This window comes from Scomber japonicus, chromosome 12 (genome assembly GCF_027409825.1).
Source record: "Scomber japonicus isolate fScoJap1 chromosome 12, fScoJap1.pri, whole genome shotgun sequence".
Lineage (NCBI taxonomy): Eukaryota > Metazoa > Chordata > Actinopteri > Scombriformes > Scombridae > Scomber > Scomber japonicus.
In genome coordinates this window covers 7,779,336-7,798,031 of record NC_070589.1, presented here as the reverse complement: position 1 = coordinate 7,798,031, position 18,696 = coordinate 7,779,336, and the positions used below count along the sequence as shown (strand labels likewise).

Below are 18,696 nucleotides of genomic sequence, written 5' to 3'. Positions count from 1 at the left end.
GAGAGAATCCTGCTTAAGCCCAACAATAGACAGCATATGCTTACATTTTCCAATTAATAATCATGATCACTACATCTACCTGTATCTATTTTCCCTTTTCTGACTGACCAAGACATATTAATTTGAGAACTTAAATGGTTTATAGGAGGGATGAGGTAGAGAAAAATGCATTTTTTATTGGCATATTTTTTTCAGTCCAGTCTACAGTTGCAACAGTGTCTGAAAATGTCAGACACAATTTGTACAGACTAAGAGCAGTCCAGGTAAGATCATTTTTAAGTCTGAACAGCTCAACTATGTTGTTGGATCTGCATCATATGAAACTTCAGGATTACTACAAGCTGAGTTTTAAAGTATCTGGGAACAGTGACATTGAAACAGTCAAAAGTTTTGCTAGTTTATCTAAACCACTGAAGACATTTTCTAGCCTATAGTTTGTTACTTTGATCCAAATCAGCTGGCGAGTTGTTGTAAACTCGGTGCATTTTCCTCTTGATTCAGTTTCTTTTCGATCAAGGTTGGATTACATTCCCATCACAAACAATGCCAGAGTTGTTTTGGGACTGGACCAAGACCGACTTCTCTAAAGGATCTCAGCGTGGTTCTTTTGGTCAGCACCAGAGTACAGTTGGGTAAGGATTAGGGTTAGGTGTTCAAATCTAGGGGTGTTAGGTCTAACCAAACAAATGCACATATGCACTGAAGGGGAAAACAAACTAGAGTCCAATCCAATTGGACAAACGCAGGTCTGAAAATGGCCTTATTCTGGACGACTTGGACGCAACCTGGTTCTAGTCCATGCAAAGTTGGCTCAGTCTGCTATACATTTGGGCTTGAAGTTGTAAGTTACTTGCTGGTCTGCAAAGCTTATCTTATTTCGCTTGCTGGGCCGAAAAACCAAACACATTGAGAATATCTGATCTAAACCAAAATCAGAATTTGGCCTTCCCAACCTCCCCCAACATCACTGCTGACTTTGTAGCAGCATGAAAAAGACTCCAGATGTACTATCTTAGATCCAAAGATCAACATGTGGGTAAATTAGCGACCAATAAATAGAAAAACTGCTGTCATTACATAGTTTTACCACCAGAGAGCACTGACAGAGATATTTTTTAATTACAAAACAGCATCAGTCAGCCTCTCATAGATTATTCATGTTTGAATGAAGGTTGTTTTTACTGAAACATCACCTGTACAATATTTCCGTAGGAGTTTGAAACCGCCTCCTCACGTAGCCTTTACTATCACCTGGCTGCTTTTCCATCACGTCCCCAACATGCATATACTGTAGCTCTGAACATAATGTAATGATCATCTTGCTTTGATTGCCGTTTCATTGCACAGGTGTTACATTGCTTCATTGTTGAATATACAGATGCTGAGCCAGTTTCTAAGTTTTACTTTACTTTGATCACATCCCACCTTGCTATTTGTCACCTTTTAGAACACACAAGATTAAACTGCATTTATGCACAGATTGCCTATATATAGCCTGGAAGCCTTGATTTGCTGTGTCGGCAACAACAGCAGAAGTATGTTTTTTTTCGTCATTCACTCTTGAAATTATTTAGCTCACCAAGCAGATATCCACACATTGATCTATTATGCAGTCACATTAATCAGGTCAGTATATTATGATGTGGGGACAAGCATCTCCAGAGGCACAACATGTCTCTTTGTGTGTCATAAAAGTACCACACGCACACTCTACAACAGACGGGAAGAAGATGGTGTATGGAGCCCGTAAACATCGGCACGCAAGCGCCCGGTTTTAGGGCTCTGTGGGAAGGGAGGCACTGCGCATTACAACATCCTCTGTCTTTTTTAATGTCTTACAGGAGCAGCACAGATATTGTCACAGCTCATCTCAGTTTTCATCAGTATCTCCTCCAGCAGAAAAGAGGATTGGATTTAAGCTATCTATAGCACCCCTGCAATCTCCCTGCAGCCCACACACACTTCCACTCACTCATGTGCACAGTATCATGCTGACAACCACACACACACAAGCATACACACGCACAATGGTTTGATTACGAATAGATCATATGAAAAATACAATACAAATACCAGAGCCTTTCTGCTGGTCCTGCTGGTACATACATAATTTCAAGGAGTCGGCTGAGTGTGGGTTTGGGTGGGTGGGTTAGTGTCTGAAATTATTCTAAGAAAGTCAGACATGAGACACACTAGCCCAGTTTTTTGATTCATTTAAAGGTCTCAGAAGTCACTCTGTACTTCCCGGGGGAGAGTTAGGCCACTGAATAATGAATGCAAAGCAAGGAAGATACTTCTTTGCTCTAAATGGGATATTTCTTCCTGAACTCATAATTTGAGGGACACACTGGCTCAAAACTTTTCAAGAATCCAGGCAGGACTAAAAATCACCAATAGGGATATCATTTGCAGTATTTTCCTTATTTATTTAATTCTGTTTTTGCAGTAACATTTCACACAGATTTGATGTGCGGTGCAGGAGTTGTTGCACAGGTGTTATTTTCACCTCATGGTCAAATATTGAAGCTTGGAACCTTGTGTGACTTTACAGTAGACTTGGACTTTTTGCCTCTCTTTGGAAGAGCAGATCGAAATACAAACTATGTTTCATTGCTTTATGTACGTACTTAAAATGTGAGTTTATTTTGTATATACTGAAACTCAATGTTGGCTTAGTTTTGGTGGTTATTAGTTAGGGTTGGATATACTATTATAACCATGACGATAAAGTTTTCCTAACCATTACAAATGAAATTTAAAATAATTCCCTAACCCTGAAAAAGTTGTTCATGATTAACATAGCCTAATCTTATCCAATCATAAAGTTGTATTGAACTGGGATGTCATCCTGTTGACAAGGATGTCGGATAAGAAAACGCTTGGCGCTTACTTAGTTGAGTCAAATGTGAGTTAGGCTGAATTCACACATAATCAGGAGGTGCAGGGTCGAGGTATGGATGATGTTTGTTTATACCCACTATGAAAGAATCTGAAAATAACATGTTATTCCTCTCACACACCGACTTTCTCGCCATCACTTCTTGCTCTCTTCATTAATTCTGTAGTTCACTTGACCACTGCTCTCTCTCTCTCTCTCTCTCTCTCTCTCTCTCTCTGGGGCTCTCTTTTTCTCGTCTCGTTCAAAATGAGTCGGCAAGCCATCAGCAAAGTCTAACTTTCTTTTTAACGTTATCAAACGAAGAGAAATGTCCTCCCCCTTTTCCTAGTTACATCTTAGTCCTCCCTCGTGGCAGGGTTTTACAGCTCTGATCGGTCTAATTGCCGGCTCTGATTGACCACCGCAGTGCGATGTCGGCTTGCGTTTCTCCAAAAGTTGATTGTGGTTCGACTTTCTTGCCGCAAGCAGCTGCATCGCCCCTGACGACCCTCACTCCCCACATCCTAAATGTACTGCCCCTATTGAAACAAATGGGAGGACTGGCATTTTCACTAAAATGCCTGACTGAGTTATTTTTCTTTATCCTGCTGTTTCTTTCCACCAAAATTGACCCAACCACCACACATAGACCACTCTTTACACTTCTATGCATCATTTTAGAAATATTTTGTCCTTTAATTTAGGGGACTTGTTGTAAGAGACATTTATTTATTGCACGTAAAACTGAGTCTGATTATTACTTTCAGTAAACAACATGATTACAGATACTCATTTAAGGTCTAATACATAATGCAAAGAAAGTAATGGCATTTTTCTTGAAACTAATTTAAAGTTTTGTTGTTTCTCAGTCTCTGATACACTTCTTTGTTTTCTTTCTACTAGTCTCAGTAATTCTTGTATCTGAATTCTACTGTCATTGCCCCCACAAGAATATAAAACATTAGCAACTCACTTTAAAAAATGTTTGCTGACAAAAACCTATATGTATGACAGATTATCCTCTAATTTACTACTGAAAGATTTGCTAAGTGAACTAAAGTCGCTTAAACTATTATAAAGTCTGAGAATAACTACGCAGTGTTGACTCAAATTAGCATTTATTGGCATCCGTGGAGTGAGATTTACTTTCAGAAATGAGGACTTTTTTCAAGCTAAATTGTTTCTAACTTGTTAAAACAACAAGATGTATTATATTATTCTGTTTTACAGCCTCCCACTTTCTTCATAGTGAATTTGGAGGCAGGGAAGATCAAAATGCATTCACTGGCAGAGGGAGTGATAAAGAACTTGTTGAACAATAAAATGTTCTACAATTCTGTTTTATCAGCACGCTGTTCTCATCATTTGGAATTTGAATGTGGTCTCTGGTTTGAATAAAACATAATGTACAGTAGCTTCACATGGCCCTAATTTCAAATGTTGCGGAGGAGCTGGTGGAGGCAAACACACAATAATTAGACTTTAAATGTGCTGCCGTGCCTTCTTATCTGCAATGTAGTGTCTGCTCATTTCAAATCAAATGTTGTGTCTCCACCATATTTTAAAGTTTAAGTTTGTGTTTGATGGTTGTTGCTCATATTTCAGAAACATGTTCTGCATTAACAACTAGGTCAAATTGATTCTCCATAAATTCGAGGTGTTTTCACTCAGTGTGACATTATGTATCATCCCGTCAATCAGCAGTTTGCCAGTCGTGCTATTACAGGCAAGATTTTAGATTCCCAGCTGTGTTTAACATCAATGTCTTGTTTAGCTATGCAGCTGACAGTCTGTGTGAAATAGTCCATTTGCAAAGATATCAGTTGTAAGCGGTTGTTAGTCCCGTGATCATGCAGAGTCCAGTAAAGATTAAATAGAAGAGCAGAACAATATTGTGCTAAGCTGGTGCTTACTTTTCATTCTGCGTTTTTTCAAATAATCCAGTCTGCTGCTCACAAAGATGGATTTTAATCAAAATGTATTGACTTGCTGCTTTTTCTAAACATGCCAACAGTATGATTTATTTATCAGTCATTTCAGACATGGCTTCAAGCTTGCATTCCACCATCCATCCATCAATCTGTAGTGTAGGGACACTTGACAAGAAAACAAACTATATGCAACAGAATAGAAGATAGAAGTGTGTAAAGGGTTGGCAAGTCGTCTATGTTTGCAGATCATACCAATGCCATTGTGTATACATTTCCAATTTTGCGGCCTTAAATCTTTCTTTGTTCACCTGTGCAAAAATTCTACTTGGTGAAAAAGAAAAGATCTGGGAAAACCTTTTGGTGGAAAGGCTTTTGTTGAGAATATCTGAATTTGAGCACAAACAACGTCAACTGTGAGGTTACACAAACACTAAGAAAAAAAACAACCAAGAGCTTCTGTGAGTATCTGACAACAGATTTGACAGAAAACTGCGCATTTAACTCCCCATGTGGCTTTCACAGCAAGAAGGAACACACAGTAAACACACAGCGAGAGCAGTGGAAACTCACTACAATCCAGATGCCAGTATTGATCCGATATTTGATCGAATATAACATCAGCGTTTGATATGTGTAAGAGATAGGGGGCGTTAGCTTGTCGAGTGGCAGCTCTAGATGTTGTCTGCCGATACAGCAACACCACATAATCAACAGTGCAGAGTTAGTTTATCCACAGTAGAAATGTTTTATAGTTTTATAGTCATCATTTTCTCTCACAGTTAAAGGTCATTGTATCCCTGTGTGAACATTTTGTCAGTAGGAAGAATGGAGTTTATTTATTTCAGATGGAAAGGTTTGTGATGATTTAACATTCAATTAATTTTAGGAGCCTCGTTAGTGCTCCCTTTACCAATATGTCAATTGACAGAGGTATGTGAGATTAGTCTACAAAAATCCCTGGTTCGATTCCAGCAGGGAACCTTTACTGCAGGTCATTAACCTCTCTCTCCCTGTTTCCTGTTGGACTCTATCCCAAGTACTTTCAAATAAAGGCAAACAATGCCCAAAAATTTGAAAAAAAAGCAAGAATATTCATTTTTGGTGCTGATATGGCATTATGTGTCCAAAGGGGGACAAAACCTCCACATGATGGATGTTTTATGGGTTTCATTTTATAATTTGGATGCTTTAGTTGTCATATGTCATTGACATTACAACCTGGCTGCTATGGCTCAGGAAGTAGAGTTGTTGTCCACCAATCAGAAGATCGGAGGTTTGATTCCTTGCAGCATGTCAATGTGTCTTTGGGCAAGATGCTTAACCCCAAATTGCTCCAAATGGCTGCCCCAATGGTGCATTAATGTGTGAGTGAATGTTTGTTCCCTCCTTGTGAGAGGGTTGGCACCCTGCGTGGTAGCCCCTGCCATCAGTGTGTGAATGGCTTAGTGTAAAAGTGGTCGAAAAGACTAGAAAAGTGCTATATAAGTACAGTCCATTTACCATTTAATGGGTTCTTGAACACTGAATTGTCTCCAACTGTTATATAGAGCAATTATGTAGTGACCTGACCTTCCAATATGTCGTCTATTATCCACCATTTTTACCTCCAATAGTTTTAGGGAGAGTTTCTCTGCATTAGTATGTAATGGAGGTTAATGTAAGCTTCATATTGGTTATGGTTGGCTGGCCATTAAATCTTTCAGACATGCCATTTCATTTTGTTTGATTAGTTGTTTATTATTGAGGTAATTAACTCTAATTCTGTCTTTTAGTGTTTTCCCCATCACTGAAACTGTTATTTGAAGCTCCTGTTTTTTTGTTTTGTTTTTGGCTTTGAAATGCAGTATACTTGAGAGCCTATTAGTCCCAGAGTAAACAATTCAATAGCTGGGTTTCATATCCCACATCTATTCAGGCAGAGCAATTACAGATGGAGTTATGACAAGCAGCTTCACATTTTGTCAAATTACTCAACAAAGGGCACCTATAATTTTCCTTATTCTCAATCATACATAATTGACAGTTACAGCGTTGAATGTTTATATATTTAAAATGGCCAATGGTATGTAGAAATAATCACTGTCAGCATAAGGTACCGGCTTCAGTCTGAACACTCCCACATTTCTTCTACTTCCAGCCTGAGCCAACGTCAGCTTGTGAGAGATTTCTTTACATGGCCATCTGCTCCGTGTAATGTGAGTTCACTGCTCCGTGTTTGTTTTGGGGACTGTCACGCCAAGCCATGACTCAAGTCGAGCTGGCACGCTGTGAGTGTTTACCTGTTAGAGGTGTGCTGGTTGCCATACTGTTGAAGCTCTGCTAATTTGGTGAGGAACATGTTTCATTTCTTGTAAATTCTTCACGATAAGAGTCTCCTGTTATTCAATCGTTTAAAAGCTTTTAATATGAAAAGGCAAACCAGGAAATGTTGGGTTTGCATCGGTGGTAACTTAACATAACTCTGATACAGCTGCCCCTTTACAGGCTTCCTGAAAGCTGGCCGATCAAAACAGAGTGGGCTCATTGGTTGGGGGGCCTTAAAGAGACAAGAAACTGCCTGTTAGTGACAGAGGCTGAACCAAGAGGCTGCAGTTCTAGTCTTGTTTTAATCCCAGAATAGAAAATATAAAGCTTCACACACACATTTTTTAATGCATTTTGCTTACTGTGCTGTTACTTGTGTGTTTGAGCTTCCCTGTTCAGAATGATGGACAGTATGTGTGAAATTTGTTTTCACATTCATCTACTAAAGGCAGACGTTTCTCTGTGCCTTGAATCTGACTTAATATCATGTACCTGTGAGCATGATTTGTGACATCACAACTAGCTTAGAGCCAATTATGGTCTAATATGCAACTAACCTCCAGTGCACATACAGAGTATAGAAAGTAGGAGACATTTTCTGTCCAGTGTTTCAAAAATTGTAGCAAAAGAACCTGCATATTTGATGCAATTGAACTTTTTATGGATAAACAATATGAGACAGCCACAATTATTCTACACAGAGTATTTTCTATAAAAATATGTCCGCAGGGGATCTTTAAACTAGATGTTTTATACAGCATGTACCAACTTGCTGAGTACAAATGAAGTTGACAGTGGAGACATGTGAACTAACTAATCAGCTCCACAGACAGCTCTCCTGGGCTAAACCCGGTCCAGTGCTCCAAGCTATCTATTTTCCATTTCAGGCCTGCAGCCTGTTGGAGCACAGTTAGGGACACACCTGTAAACAATTACAGAGGCTTCTTCAAACATCCACTGCCTGTGCTATTGTTGAGAAACACAGCAAGGGGTCAAGAGTGAGTTGACTGAGACCATTCAGTAGCTAATACCCCTCCTAATCCAAACACGACAAGTGTACAAGCCATTTACAATGACAGGATAATCAACTAAACAATGCTCTATAATGATACTATCAAGCTGGCCGTGTCCAAGCAACTGCTTTGTTAAACTGTCCATTCAGTGTAATCCATCTTTAACAGAAGTGGTATAGTAGTACAAGTGCAGTATAATTGTATGAGCACATGTATTAAATATTTAAGAGTAGTCATGTTTGGTGAATAGGTCACAAACCATTCACTGCGTAGACATAAACCAAAAAGTTGAGTAGTGACGCTTTTACGTGTAACTTCACTTTTTGAGGACTGACTTTAAAACTGAAGACCTGCAATACAGTTTTGCTTATTTTTTTAAAGACATTATCAATAATTTGTCTTAAACTCCTAAAATCTACAGAAATTAGGAAACACTGTATTCAGAGGTGCAATATTAGGGCAAGTGCATTAAAAAAGACACATATAAAAGATGTATCAGAAATGCCAACAAATGTGGACTATGATTCTCAGGTGGCTTAATGTCAGGTTTTCACAGCTATGTTTTGCATGCTGTGCATATTTGGTGTTGACTTTTTGTAGATTTTGTTTATGTGATTAAAAAGTCTTACAGCTTATCCTGATGCCACATGTTTTTGTTTGTATGAAAAATTAGAAAAATGCAGATTAAAATTGGTACAGTGTGCATTTTCAGTATCTCTGGACTCCCCAGGGTTTGAGGCCACACTTTCACTTTCAGTGTCTAACACTACCACTTCACTATGTTTTCTATACAAAACTTCATAGAAATACACCTAAAGCTCTGCAAGGCCATGATTAGTCACATTATTTGGTTGAGGTCAAACTTTAACCCGCCTGTGCCGTACGTATGAATAGTAGTGACATTATTTACTATTACAGTTTGTTTATTCACTTATTCATTGGTCCTTAAAGGTGGACTTTACCTTCTGCGCTGTTGTTACTTCAAATAAACATTTAGCTTCTTACTCATTTGCCAGATTAAATAGTTAAAATGATAAATCACATCATTATGTAACAGCACAAAGACTTACCTCTATGAATTCTATCCAGAAATTAGTTTAACATGCAACTGATTAAACATACATACAATAATAAGCCAGGTATCTTAACGTTTGACCTAATGTAACTGTTGTCTCCATGGAGATGATAATGATGATGGAAGCCAGTCAAGTCAGAGAGCTGTGAGCTGGCTCACATCAACTAATAATTAATAAGGTTTCCATAGTAACAATTTGGGTATAGCGCAGAATGGATGCTTGCTTCTGTCTCACTCTTGGCTCACCTGTCTCTGGGTCACACTGGTGCTCGCAGGGGTCCAGGAGGCGTCGTCCACACAGCTCATTCACCCAGGGCCCGCTGGCATTCTGCTGGTAGTACAACAAGATCTGTGCCGGGTTCAGCCAGTCTGAGGCGTCCAACTGGCTCCCCTGCAGCAAAATGAACCTTGATCCTGAGGAGGGAGGAGGGAGGAGGGAGGAGAGAGAAAGAGAGAGAGAGAGAGGGGGGAAGATGTAGAGGGAAGAAATAATGATAGAGACAAGGATGGAATAGAAAGAAAGAGAGATGAAGGGGGGAAAAGGGACAGTAAATTCATTCCAAATAACTGAAGATTGGGATTCCATAATTTAAAAAGGACATGGATGGAATATTTGGACTTTTCTACGGAAATATCTTCATCTGAATTAAAGACAACAAACTGGAATCCACAGGGAGGTGAAAAAAAGAAGAAAAAAATAAATATTGATGATGATTTAATAAAATAATAATAATTCTAACAGGTGAGACTCTCTTTGGCTTCAAGATGAATCTGACCTACAACACAGTTAAGATTAAAAGCCTCAAACAATTCTGTCCAAACTCCTGCTGCAATATTTGAAAGTTCAATTTATTATTTAGTATTATGAAAGTCAGAGCTGTAGCTAACACGCAAAAAAACCTTGACGGCTCCAAAAAACTGAAAAAGATGAAAATATCCAGACTGTGAGAAACATGTTAATGAAGCAATACCTATAATGACAAGATAGAGTTTTTTTTTTGTTTTTTTGTTATCAGTAACCACAGGCAGCTAGCTGAGGTTTCCGCTGTCTTTCCCTGCAGCCAAACAGATGATGCGCCAAGAGGATGAGGAACAGGCGATGGTGAGGGGAAAATAGAGGTTTGAGAACTTTTTGTGGTGTTTGGACAAATATGTGCTCAGATTAAAATGCTAAAGGGTCAGACAATGTCATAAATAACTAAATGGCATGTTAGTGTAGAGAATGAAGCAGCTCGTTCTGGTTTGGGTTGTTTTAATGCTCTGGGTGGAGGATTTGGGTGTGTATTTGTTTGCCGACAGGTTTTACTGTGAAACCCCTCGTCTTCTTCGTCCTTCACATTGGTAAAGTGGAAAATTGTGTTACGCGCTTCTATGTTTTTCATGCATTTCATACTGAGTCAATGACTGTCCATATAGTGTGCATTTAGTTCAGTTACACTAAAGATGATGGCACACACAGATTCACTGTGTGTGTCCACTGTACATTGCCTTGTAAGCATGGCAACTTTGTTAAAGGACTGTAAAAAAACCTCTACTTAAACTCTTGGAAATGTTAGGGTTTTGTTAATATGTTGGTTTATTATCTGTGCAATCCTGACTCTCAGTTATATGTTTGGTCCTCTTTGTCATGAGCTGTTTGAGAGGGTCGTAAGTCTTTCTCAAGGCTTTCAGCAGTTTTGCCTACAAGATTAACAACTGGCAATTAATTAACAGTTGTCTCCTGAACCGCCAAGGAATCTCCACACACTACTGATATATCAGTCAGTAGATATTATCGGCAGAGATTGGCCTAATGCAGATATATTGCTTATTGCATATATCTGCTTATATGCTGTCAGATATATGCCAATATTTTGTTAAGTTATATATTTAACCAATATTTGATTTTGTTTTGTAATAGTCCAATATATGCTGATATTTATGGTAGTTATATAGACAGCATTTAGTATGTATTTGATCCCTTTTCTTAATTCAAGTTTAATATTTACATATATGTTCTTGCTATTTTTTTTTTTTTACTTTAGTTAGTTCTAGTTATTTATACATAAATATGATTTATAATTCCCAGTGAAGTTTATCGTTTCAGTGTACTGATGTCATTTTAAACAATAAAGTTTGTCAAACTGTAAAATATCATGCCTTCATTACATATTTTTGTCAAAAGTTTTTGAAAACTACATTTAAGGTGTTTATGTAAATAATCTTTATGTATAAAATGAGCAACTAATAAATTGATATTGGAATTTCTTTACTACTTCATATTGGTATCGGATCCAAAAATCCATCATTAGTTGGGCTCTAGTTAAAAACCTTAACAATGTTGGTAAGTTGCATCATTAAGCTGTTTTCAATGCAAATTTCAAAATTCTGTCATCTGACCAGTTGAGGAAACTTATAGCGGGTTTCTTTCTCTTATAATAAAGAGGGAACATGATGAAACAAGGAATCTATGTGTAGTGAATTACATAAAGCTGCAAATTGTCTTTCTTCAGTAAGGATTTACTGTAATCTTTCCATTGAGAGCCACTAAAGCTAACCTGGAAAACAGAAGATCACTTATATGCTGTCACTATCCATATAAAGACCACAGCATCAAGTGTATCAGGAGACCGAGGCCTGTGGACACCAGACACAGCAGGTGTCACTATAATACCTGATACTAAAAGATCTCTGTGTGATCTCTGTGAATTAGCAGCACAACTCATTGACCAAAGCCCTTTCCAAAAAAACACTAGCTGCACTGGGCATTTGTTAACCCAAGCATATTTAATGACTTCTTGGCAGGCTCAGAGTGTCCTAGTTAGCGCCATTCCCTTTGATGATCCCTTTAAAAATAGAGCGCACCAGTCCAAACGGCCACACGCATCTTGTTTGCTTAATTGTGAAGAGACATGAAATTGGTTGGGAAAAATTTCAAACTCAAGGAACCAATAAGAAGCGTGACAGTTTTTGTCTTATGGTGCATTTGATGTCCTTATTTGGGTATGTAGTCAGTTTTTTAAAAACTGACTTCTGATGTGACACTGGAGTCCCCTTGATTGAGATATTCATCATCGCTTCAAGTGTGAATCTCTTCCACAGCGGGAATCAGTGGAGTGGATGTGGCACTTAAATAGTCGATTAGTCAGCACTCTAATCAAGGTCAGAGTAGGGCTGTTGTGCAGAAATTTAGCAATATCACATCAGATATTTATGAGTTCAAAAATCACAAAGCAAAAGAGCTTAAAAAATCAACACAATTGAAAAACAAGAAGTGTCTAACTGAACCATTAATATTAATAGTTTTTTGTTTATTTGGTTTTTGGAACACATAGGAAGAAAATTAACTACCATAACATGTGTTGCAGTCTCTAGACATTTCAGTCACTTAGTGTCTCAAAGAATTTGCCATAGGAAAATGTTGAAAATAAAAAACGTATTGACTTGTAAACAATCTCCTCAGTGAACTGTAAGGTGAAAAACCAATGATTTACTCCAATTAGGGATGGGATCGTTAAAAAAAATATGATAATACCAGTACCAATCCAAGTACCCTTAAAGTGATACTGAAACCAAAAGAGTACTTCATTTAATACCCATCATGTGAATAGAAGCATTAAATTGCATAAAATACCACCACTCCTCCACATCTAAATGATTTCATTTTTACACAAATGCATTTTGAAAGTCTTCAAAGTGGGCCAATCACGCTCATCATTAAATTCACCATGACTTCACCACCACAGATGGGTTGTAGTTGGCAGTGGGCCAATCATATGTCGCATTAAATCACCGGAGACATTTCAATATTACTTGGTATCGATTTATTTCAGTTGATACTTTAAAGGTATTGAGTACTGATACCCAGCCGTAACTCCAACCAAGAAAAGTCTCTTCCATTAAAATGAATACAAACTGTGTAAAATCTGTGATGTTGCATGATTTCCTCCTCACCCATGACTGGAATGGTGCTCAACAGCAGCTTGCTTAGTGCTGCCACCAGTGGCCAGAAGATAGATGAGACTACAGTTCTAGTCAATCATATCACTGTAATATTTCCATGAAGGAGGCCTGTCTTGGTCAGAGTAAATATTTCTTTTGGTTACTGTTATGGCCCCCCCCCCCCCCTTTTTGTTTTCTCCCTTTCACTTTCAGGTGCTCTTGATGAGCTGGCTGATAAGTACCATATATATGGGAGGTTAGAGAAGGAGCTCTCTTTTCCTCCTGGCATGCAGCCCTGACCAATTGAGACACTTTTCATTTGTTTTTGTTTTTTTGTTTCATTTTGTTCCTTTAGAGGACGGTGACCCAGCGGTCCAGTTTTCCTAGCTTTGTTTCATTAGATTAGGTTCTTGGTCCTATGGCCAACTGCTAGACTGGCACATGACTTTACTAATCTTTTGTTCTTTTTGGCCAAGCCTCCTGACTCCCATAGTTTTAGTTAAATTTGGTATTACCTGTGAATAAAAATTGTCAAACTTGTCCTCGGGTGTGGCATTCTCTATGTATGTGTCTGGTCACAGGGTCCAGCCATCTGTTAGCTTTTTTTTATTGTGTACTTTTTCCAACCCAAAATTTACCAAGAAGACTCACTGCTGAGTGATTGGAATGTCCAGCTTCTGGCTGATTGCCTTTCATAGCTATGATACATAGCATAAAGGTTCAGGACCAGGAATAGATATGTCATGCAACAAAAGGTCTCTCACCAGAACTGACACATACATGTTGTCTTTACATGGACCACAGGATAGTTATACATATTGGAAATGATTTGGTCACAACTCAGAGAAGAAAGATGGCTTTAAAAAAACATATTCCCACACAACACTATTTGAGATGATATTGTATGTTACACTATCTCCAAGTTGGTTGTAAAGAAACTCTGTGGTGTCTTTTGTCATGAATCTTGAATAGTAGATATTGTTACCCCAATGTAAACAGACAAACATCTCCACATGATTGCTTTCCCTGATGTGAAAGCCAAGGAGAAAGGTGTGACTCTACATTACTGTGCTTTTTCTTCACAGTGTTTGAAGGCAGACACATGCGCAGCTGTTGGCATTAATAGTTTCTTTCCCTGGTGGTGGAATCCAGATTTTCATCTGATTCACCGTGACATCAAATCAAGTCTGATGAGATTGTGGAGACATTTATGGAAACATTCTAAATCGATCCCAGTTTTGTAATTCAACAGGCGAATTCGCCATCTTTCATCTCCTTTCAAAGTTCCCTCCCTGGACGCCTCCCTGGAATTTTAATATCTTCCTGGCAGGCCAGCGTATACCACCGGAAAGGCAGCAGCGCTCCGAATCAAATCAGACCTCCAGATGATAGATGAGTGAGCCTAGTCACAGTCTATAATATATCTGGACTGCCAAGCTCACTCCTGTGACAGCTGAAAAATGCCAATGAGCCAGCAGGAGCCAGCGCTTGGCCCCCGCGGTGCTTTCTTCTACTGCAGGTGCTACATTGAAATTCATTAGCGAGGTGGTTCAACATATCAGGAAGTACAAGGGGGGGCTGGGGGGGATTGCGGCGGGTGGTCACTGCGACCTGGCTTCAATGTGCTCTGATGCTTTGAGGGCACATCTGTTGTGTGGTTTCACATGGGAAACCTTGGTGGGGGGGGGGCTGACCTGGCATTTACCTTTGTCTTTGAGAGAGAGAGAACAAAATCAGCAGCTCGACCGTAAAATGCCTGCATTCGGTTTGAGAGATATAGCGGGCTGAACTCCCTGGAGAGCACCGGAAAAAATAAAAGCTAGCTCAGCCCCCCGGGGCTTTGGGTGCCCACAGAGAGGTAGGTGTGTGTGTGTGTGTGTGTCTAATAATCACAAGCCGGTGTAAAACCTTACCGTCAGCGATGAGGTGCTCCGGCACATGTAGGATTACCCGCACCGAAAGGTTGCAGGAGAGGTGAGAGGAGTAAACCAGGCCGATCACGCAGCTGATGACACTGATCAGAGTCAGGGTGGTCTTATTGATGGGGCTCCGTGGGGAACCTGCTGCTGTGAACAAACAAACAAGGAAGGGGAACGGAGGAGGCGGGAACAACAAACGAGTAGAGATATGTGAAGCAGTGACCGCACTTAATCCCCCCCTCCACACACACACAACACCTCCATACTATAAACACACATGCGCTCAAGTTACAGGAACATCTACACACTGCCTACACAGAGTCGTTTTACAAACAAGCCAAAAAACGGGCTTAGCGCCCATGAAAAGGACCTTTGGATCAAAAAATGCCAGCCTTTGGGAGGTTTAGGCTGGGGCCACTCGGTGCCACAGAAATAAGATTTACCTTTGAAGGGTATTAACACCCACGCTGGGATGTGGGGGGAAAAAAAGAGACATGGGCCTGAATAAAAAAGGTTCAGAGGTTGTTTCGCAACCTTCCCTCTTCCCCTTTCCTCTCCTCTCTCTCCGCCACAGTGAGAATGCTTCCCTTATCTCTTTGACTCCAGAGAGCAACACAGAAAGTGTTAAACGTAACCTCATACCCACAGGGGCATGCATACACACACACACATGCACAAAAATCACACAATGACCTTGACTGGAGCCACTCGCGCTTTGTTTAAAGTGGTTATTTTTCACTAGCGGAATAACTCTAGATTACATTGTCACTTTTAAATTACCCTGGAAGAACTTTCTCATTCAAAAAAGTGCCAGAGGTGATGCTTTAAACTAAAGGCAAGGCAGAGAGCTGACCCTGTTATATTATTTCTATGTAAAGTTAGTTTATTTAATCAAGTTACTTAGCCAGAAAACTATGCATGTGGGCGAAATTTCACCTTTTTTTGACATCGTTTTTTAAAGTTTATATTGGCTTGCATTTTCATTGCAAAACTTATCCCATGGACATTTATCTTCTCTGTATAAAAAATAAAAAAGCGTAATATTTCAATATTCTCATCCTCCCTCTCATCAGTCGTCTGACTTGAAGAAATATTTTTGTCAGGCCTTGTGAATCATCCTTTCCCCTGGATCTAAACAACATTAGTTATAGCTGCATCGCAACCTCTTTATTCTATTCTTAAACCTGGCTCTAATTAAAGGTGTTGGCTGCACTTCTGGAGGCTTCGCCGTGTTTGTGACACCTGTGCACATGACGGGGGAATAATTGGCTTGGAGGCGTTGTAAAGGCTTGTAACACCTTCTGACAGCAACTATTATTTTGAGTGCATTGCTTCTTTATTTTTTTTATTAATGTTTTTCTTCCCTCCTCCGTCTCTCCTTTCCACACCCCATTACTGTACATCAAAGCTGCAAGGACATGGCATGCCGACAGATAAAGCGTGCTGCTCGACTTTCACTTTGACAGTATTTGCACAGCATCCTCTTTTTAAAAAAAATCATATTTGTGTGCAACATTATTACAAAAAAGTGGTGCTCTTTATGTTTCAAGATGCAATCAATATCTAAATATTTGCCACTGAAAACCTCTGATCTCGTCGTCTTGTTTGATTTCAGTCAACAAGATTGTATGCAGATGCACCGAGATCAGTGTTGCATGCTCACAACCACTGACAAAACACTCTATGAACACACCGATATATATACAGCACACAGCATTTACACAAAGTCTATGTGTTTCCATAAGGAGTCCAAATCACGAGCACACACACACACACAACACTGGACTATCCATCTGCTATATGCACTATAAAGGTTACTTGTCATGCGTTGTGACGATGGTAATACCGTCAGACGGCGGGATAAACTGTCTGTAGGTGTACGAGTCCTCCTTACCCCCTGAGCCCCAAGCGCTGTTGGCGTTACCATTTCTCATACCTCGACTCCGGCGGCGACTGCGGTTTGGATCGGTGTAAAAGGCCAGCTGAGGCTCGCTGTCTGCCTCCGTCCCAGAGTCCCCGTCTGGGTTCAAGAAAGTTGAACCCGCTGTTGGATTCACACAAAAAATACACCTCCAATGAAACAAAAAGAGAAAGTTCTGGACCAATGGTGAGTGGGAATTTGTCCTCAAGTTCGCCTCAGACTGATGGCAGGGAAAGGGCAGCCAGAAGGGAATCTGAACCCATTGCTGGATTCAGTTTGAAACAGATCAGAGCATAAAAGTTTTCTAAAATCAATAGTTGAAATGTAGGCTAATGGAGATGGAAGCCAAGCAGAGTTAATGATATCATGCATTAAAGAAAAGCTTGAAAACAACTTTTTTCTTTTTTTTTTTGAACATTACAGTTATTTTTCCATTCCACTCAAACTGTGATAACTGATCTAACAAGAGTACATTAATATAGATCCTTGAGTAGACTAAAAGAAGACCTGCTGTGACTTCCTGATAGAAAATGAAGCCAGACAAACCATCCCCATGGATGTGAGCACATGGGTACAATAGCTTCTTGAGTTTCTCTCATTTTAAGCTGTTAAATTGTTGTACAGTAAGAAGTCCATCCTTGGGGGAATGCAATATGAACAACTCGTACCTCACCTTGAGCCATTTATTAAAACTCTTCTCTTCTACGGTGAGCTCTTTGCACAGTGGAATACAGTAATGTAGGAAATCAAGTTAGATATTAAGAGGAAATTCAAACGCTCCTTTATATTAACACTGGGGGATATGTGGGAAGAATTAAAGCATTGGAAATGTACACTGATTTAGTAATGAAACTTCTTCTTGCTGAAGTGCAAAGAGTTTTAGATCACATCCACTTCACCATTTTTTCCTCATTATTTTAAGACTTGCTGAACGGCTACAATCATTTTGGATAAGATTAAGAGTGAAGGGCTTAAAGCGTAGTCACATTAGCAATTACAACATTATAATTTCACACCAAAATGTATTATTTTCAATGCATTCTGTCATTTTTTAAAAAGGTTTACTTGATCTGAGTTTATGCTAAAAGCTAATATGTCAACCAACTACAAACATGCTGTGTCTCATATCACATACTGCTGTTAGTACACTGCTGTGTAGTACACTACGTACTGACTTATGTAGTGCACACATTTTGACAGGTTAGTGTTGTCTTAAATGAAACACAACCATTGCGCACTTACAGGAAATGATTTTACGGTACTTAGCAAGCTAGCGTTAGCATTGGTGTTTGCGGTACCAAATATTTGGACTGCTAAATTAACCCAATAAACCTACTGATGGCTTATATGTGACAACAGTAAAGTGGTGCTTAGTGTAAAAAACACACATATGATGCATTTGTACAATGTAAACCATACCGTTCACCGTAGTTACACTGTCCTCGGTCGCCATTTGTGGTCAGAAAAGTGATCCCTCCTCTTCCATTATGTAGCCAAGATGGCGACCATTGAGGGCGAGAAGTGTCCATAGTTCCACACTCAACTTTTTGACTGTTTTGAGTGAAACCATCCTGGTAATTACAGTGCACTGTATTTTTCCATACATCTCAATGTGAACACACTCAAAATATTAAGTGTAAGTACAGAAGTAGGCAATTTGAGACACAGCAATGGACTTGACAGTCCAAATATGAGGAAACTATCATATTAACAACATTCCACCAATTGTATATA

At 39.3% G+C, this 18,696-nt stretch overlaps 1 protein-coding gene across 1 annotated transcript in view; it reads right to left on the bottom strand.

Moving 5' to 3' along the window:
* The window catches only part of astn1 (astrotactin 1), a 389,683-nt gene that overhangs the window by 254,777 nt on the left and 116,210 nt on the right, over nucleotides 1-18,696 (bottom strand). Inside the window, exons 6-8 of the mRNA XM_053329701.1 lie at nucleotides 16,936-17,085; nucleotides 15,036-15,185; nucleotides 9,448-9,615 (exon numbers count right to left, since the gene is read on the bottom strand). Of these exons, the coding sequence (XP_053185676.1) occupies nucleotides 9,448-9,615; nucleotides 15,036-15,185; nucleotides 16,936-17,085 (468 nt within the window). The remainder of the gene's footprint in view (nucleotides 1-9,447; nucleotides 9,616-15,035; nucleotides 15,186-16,935; nucleotides 17,086-18,696) is intronic.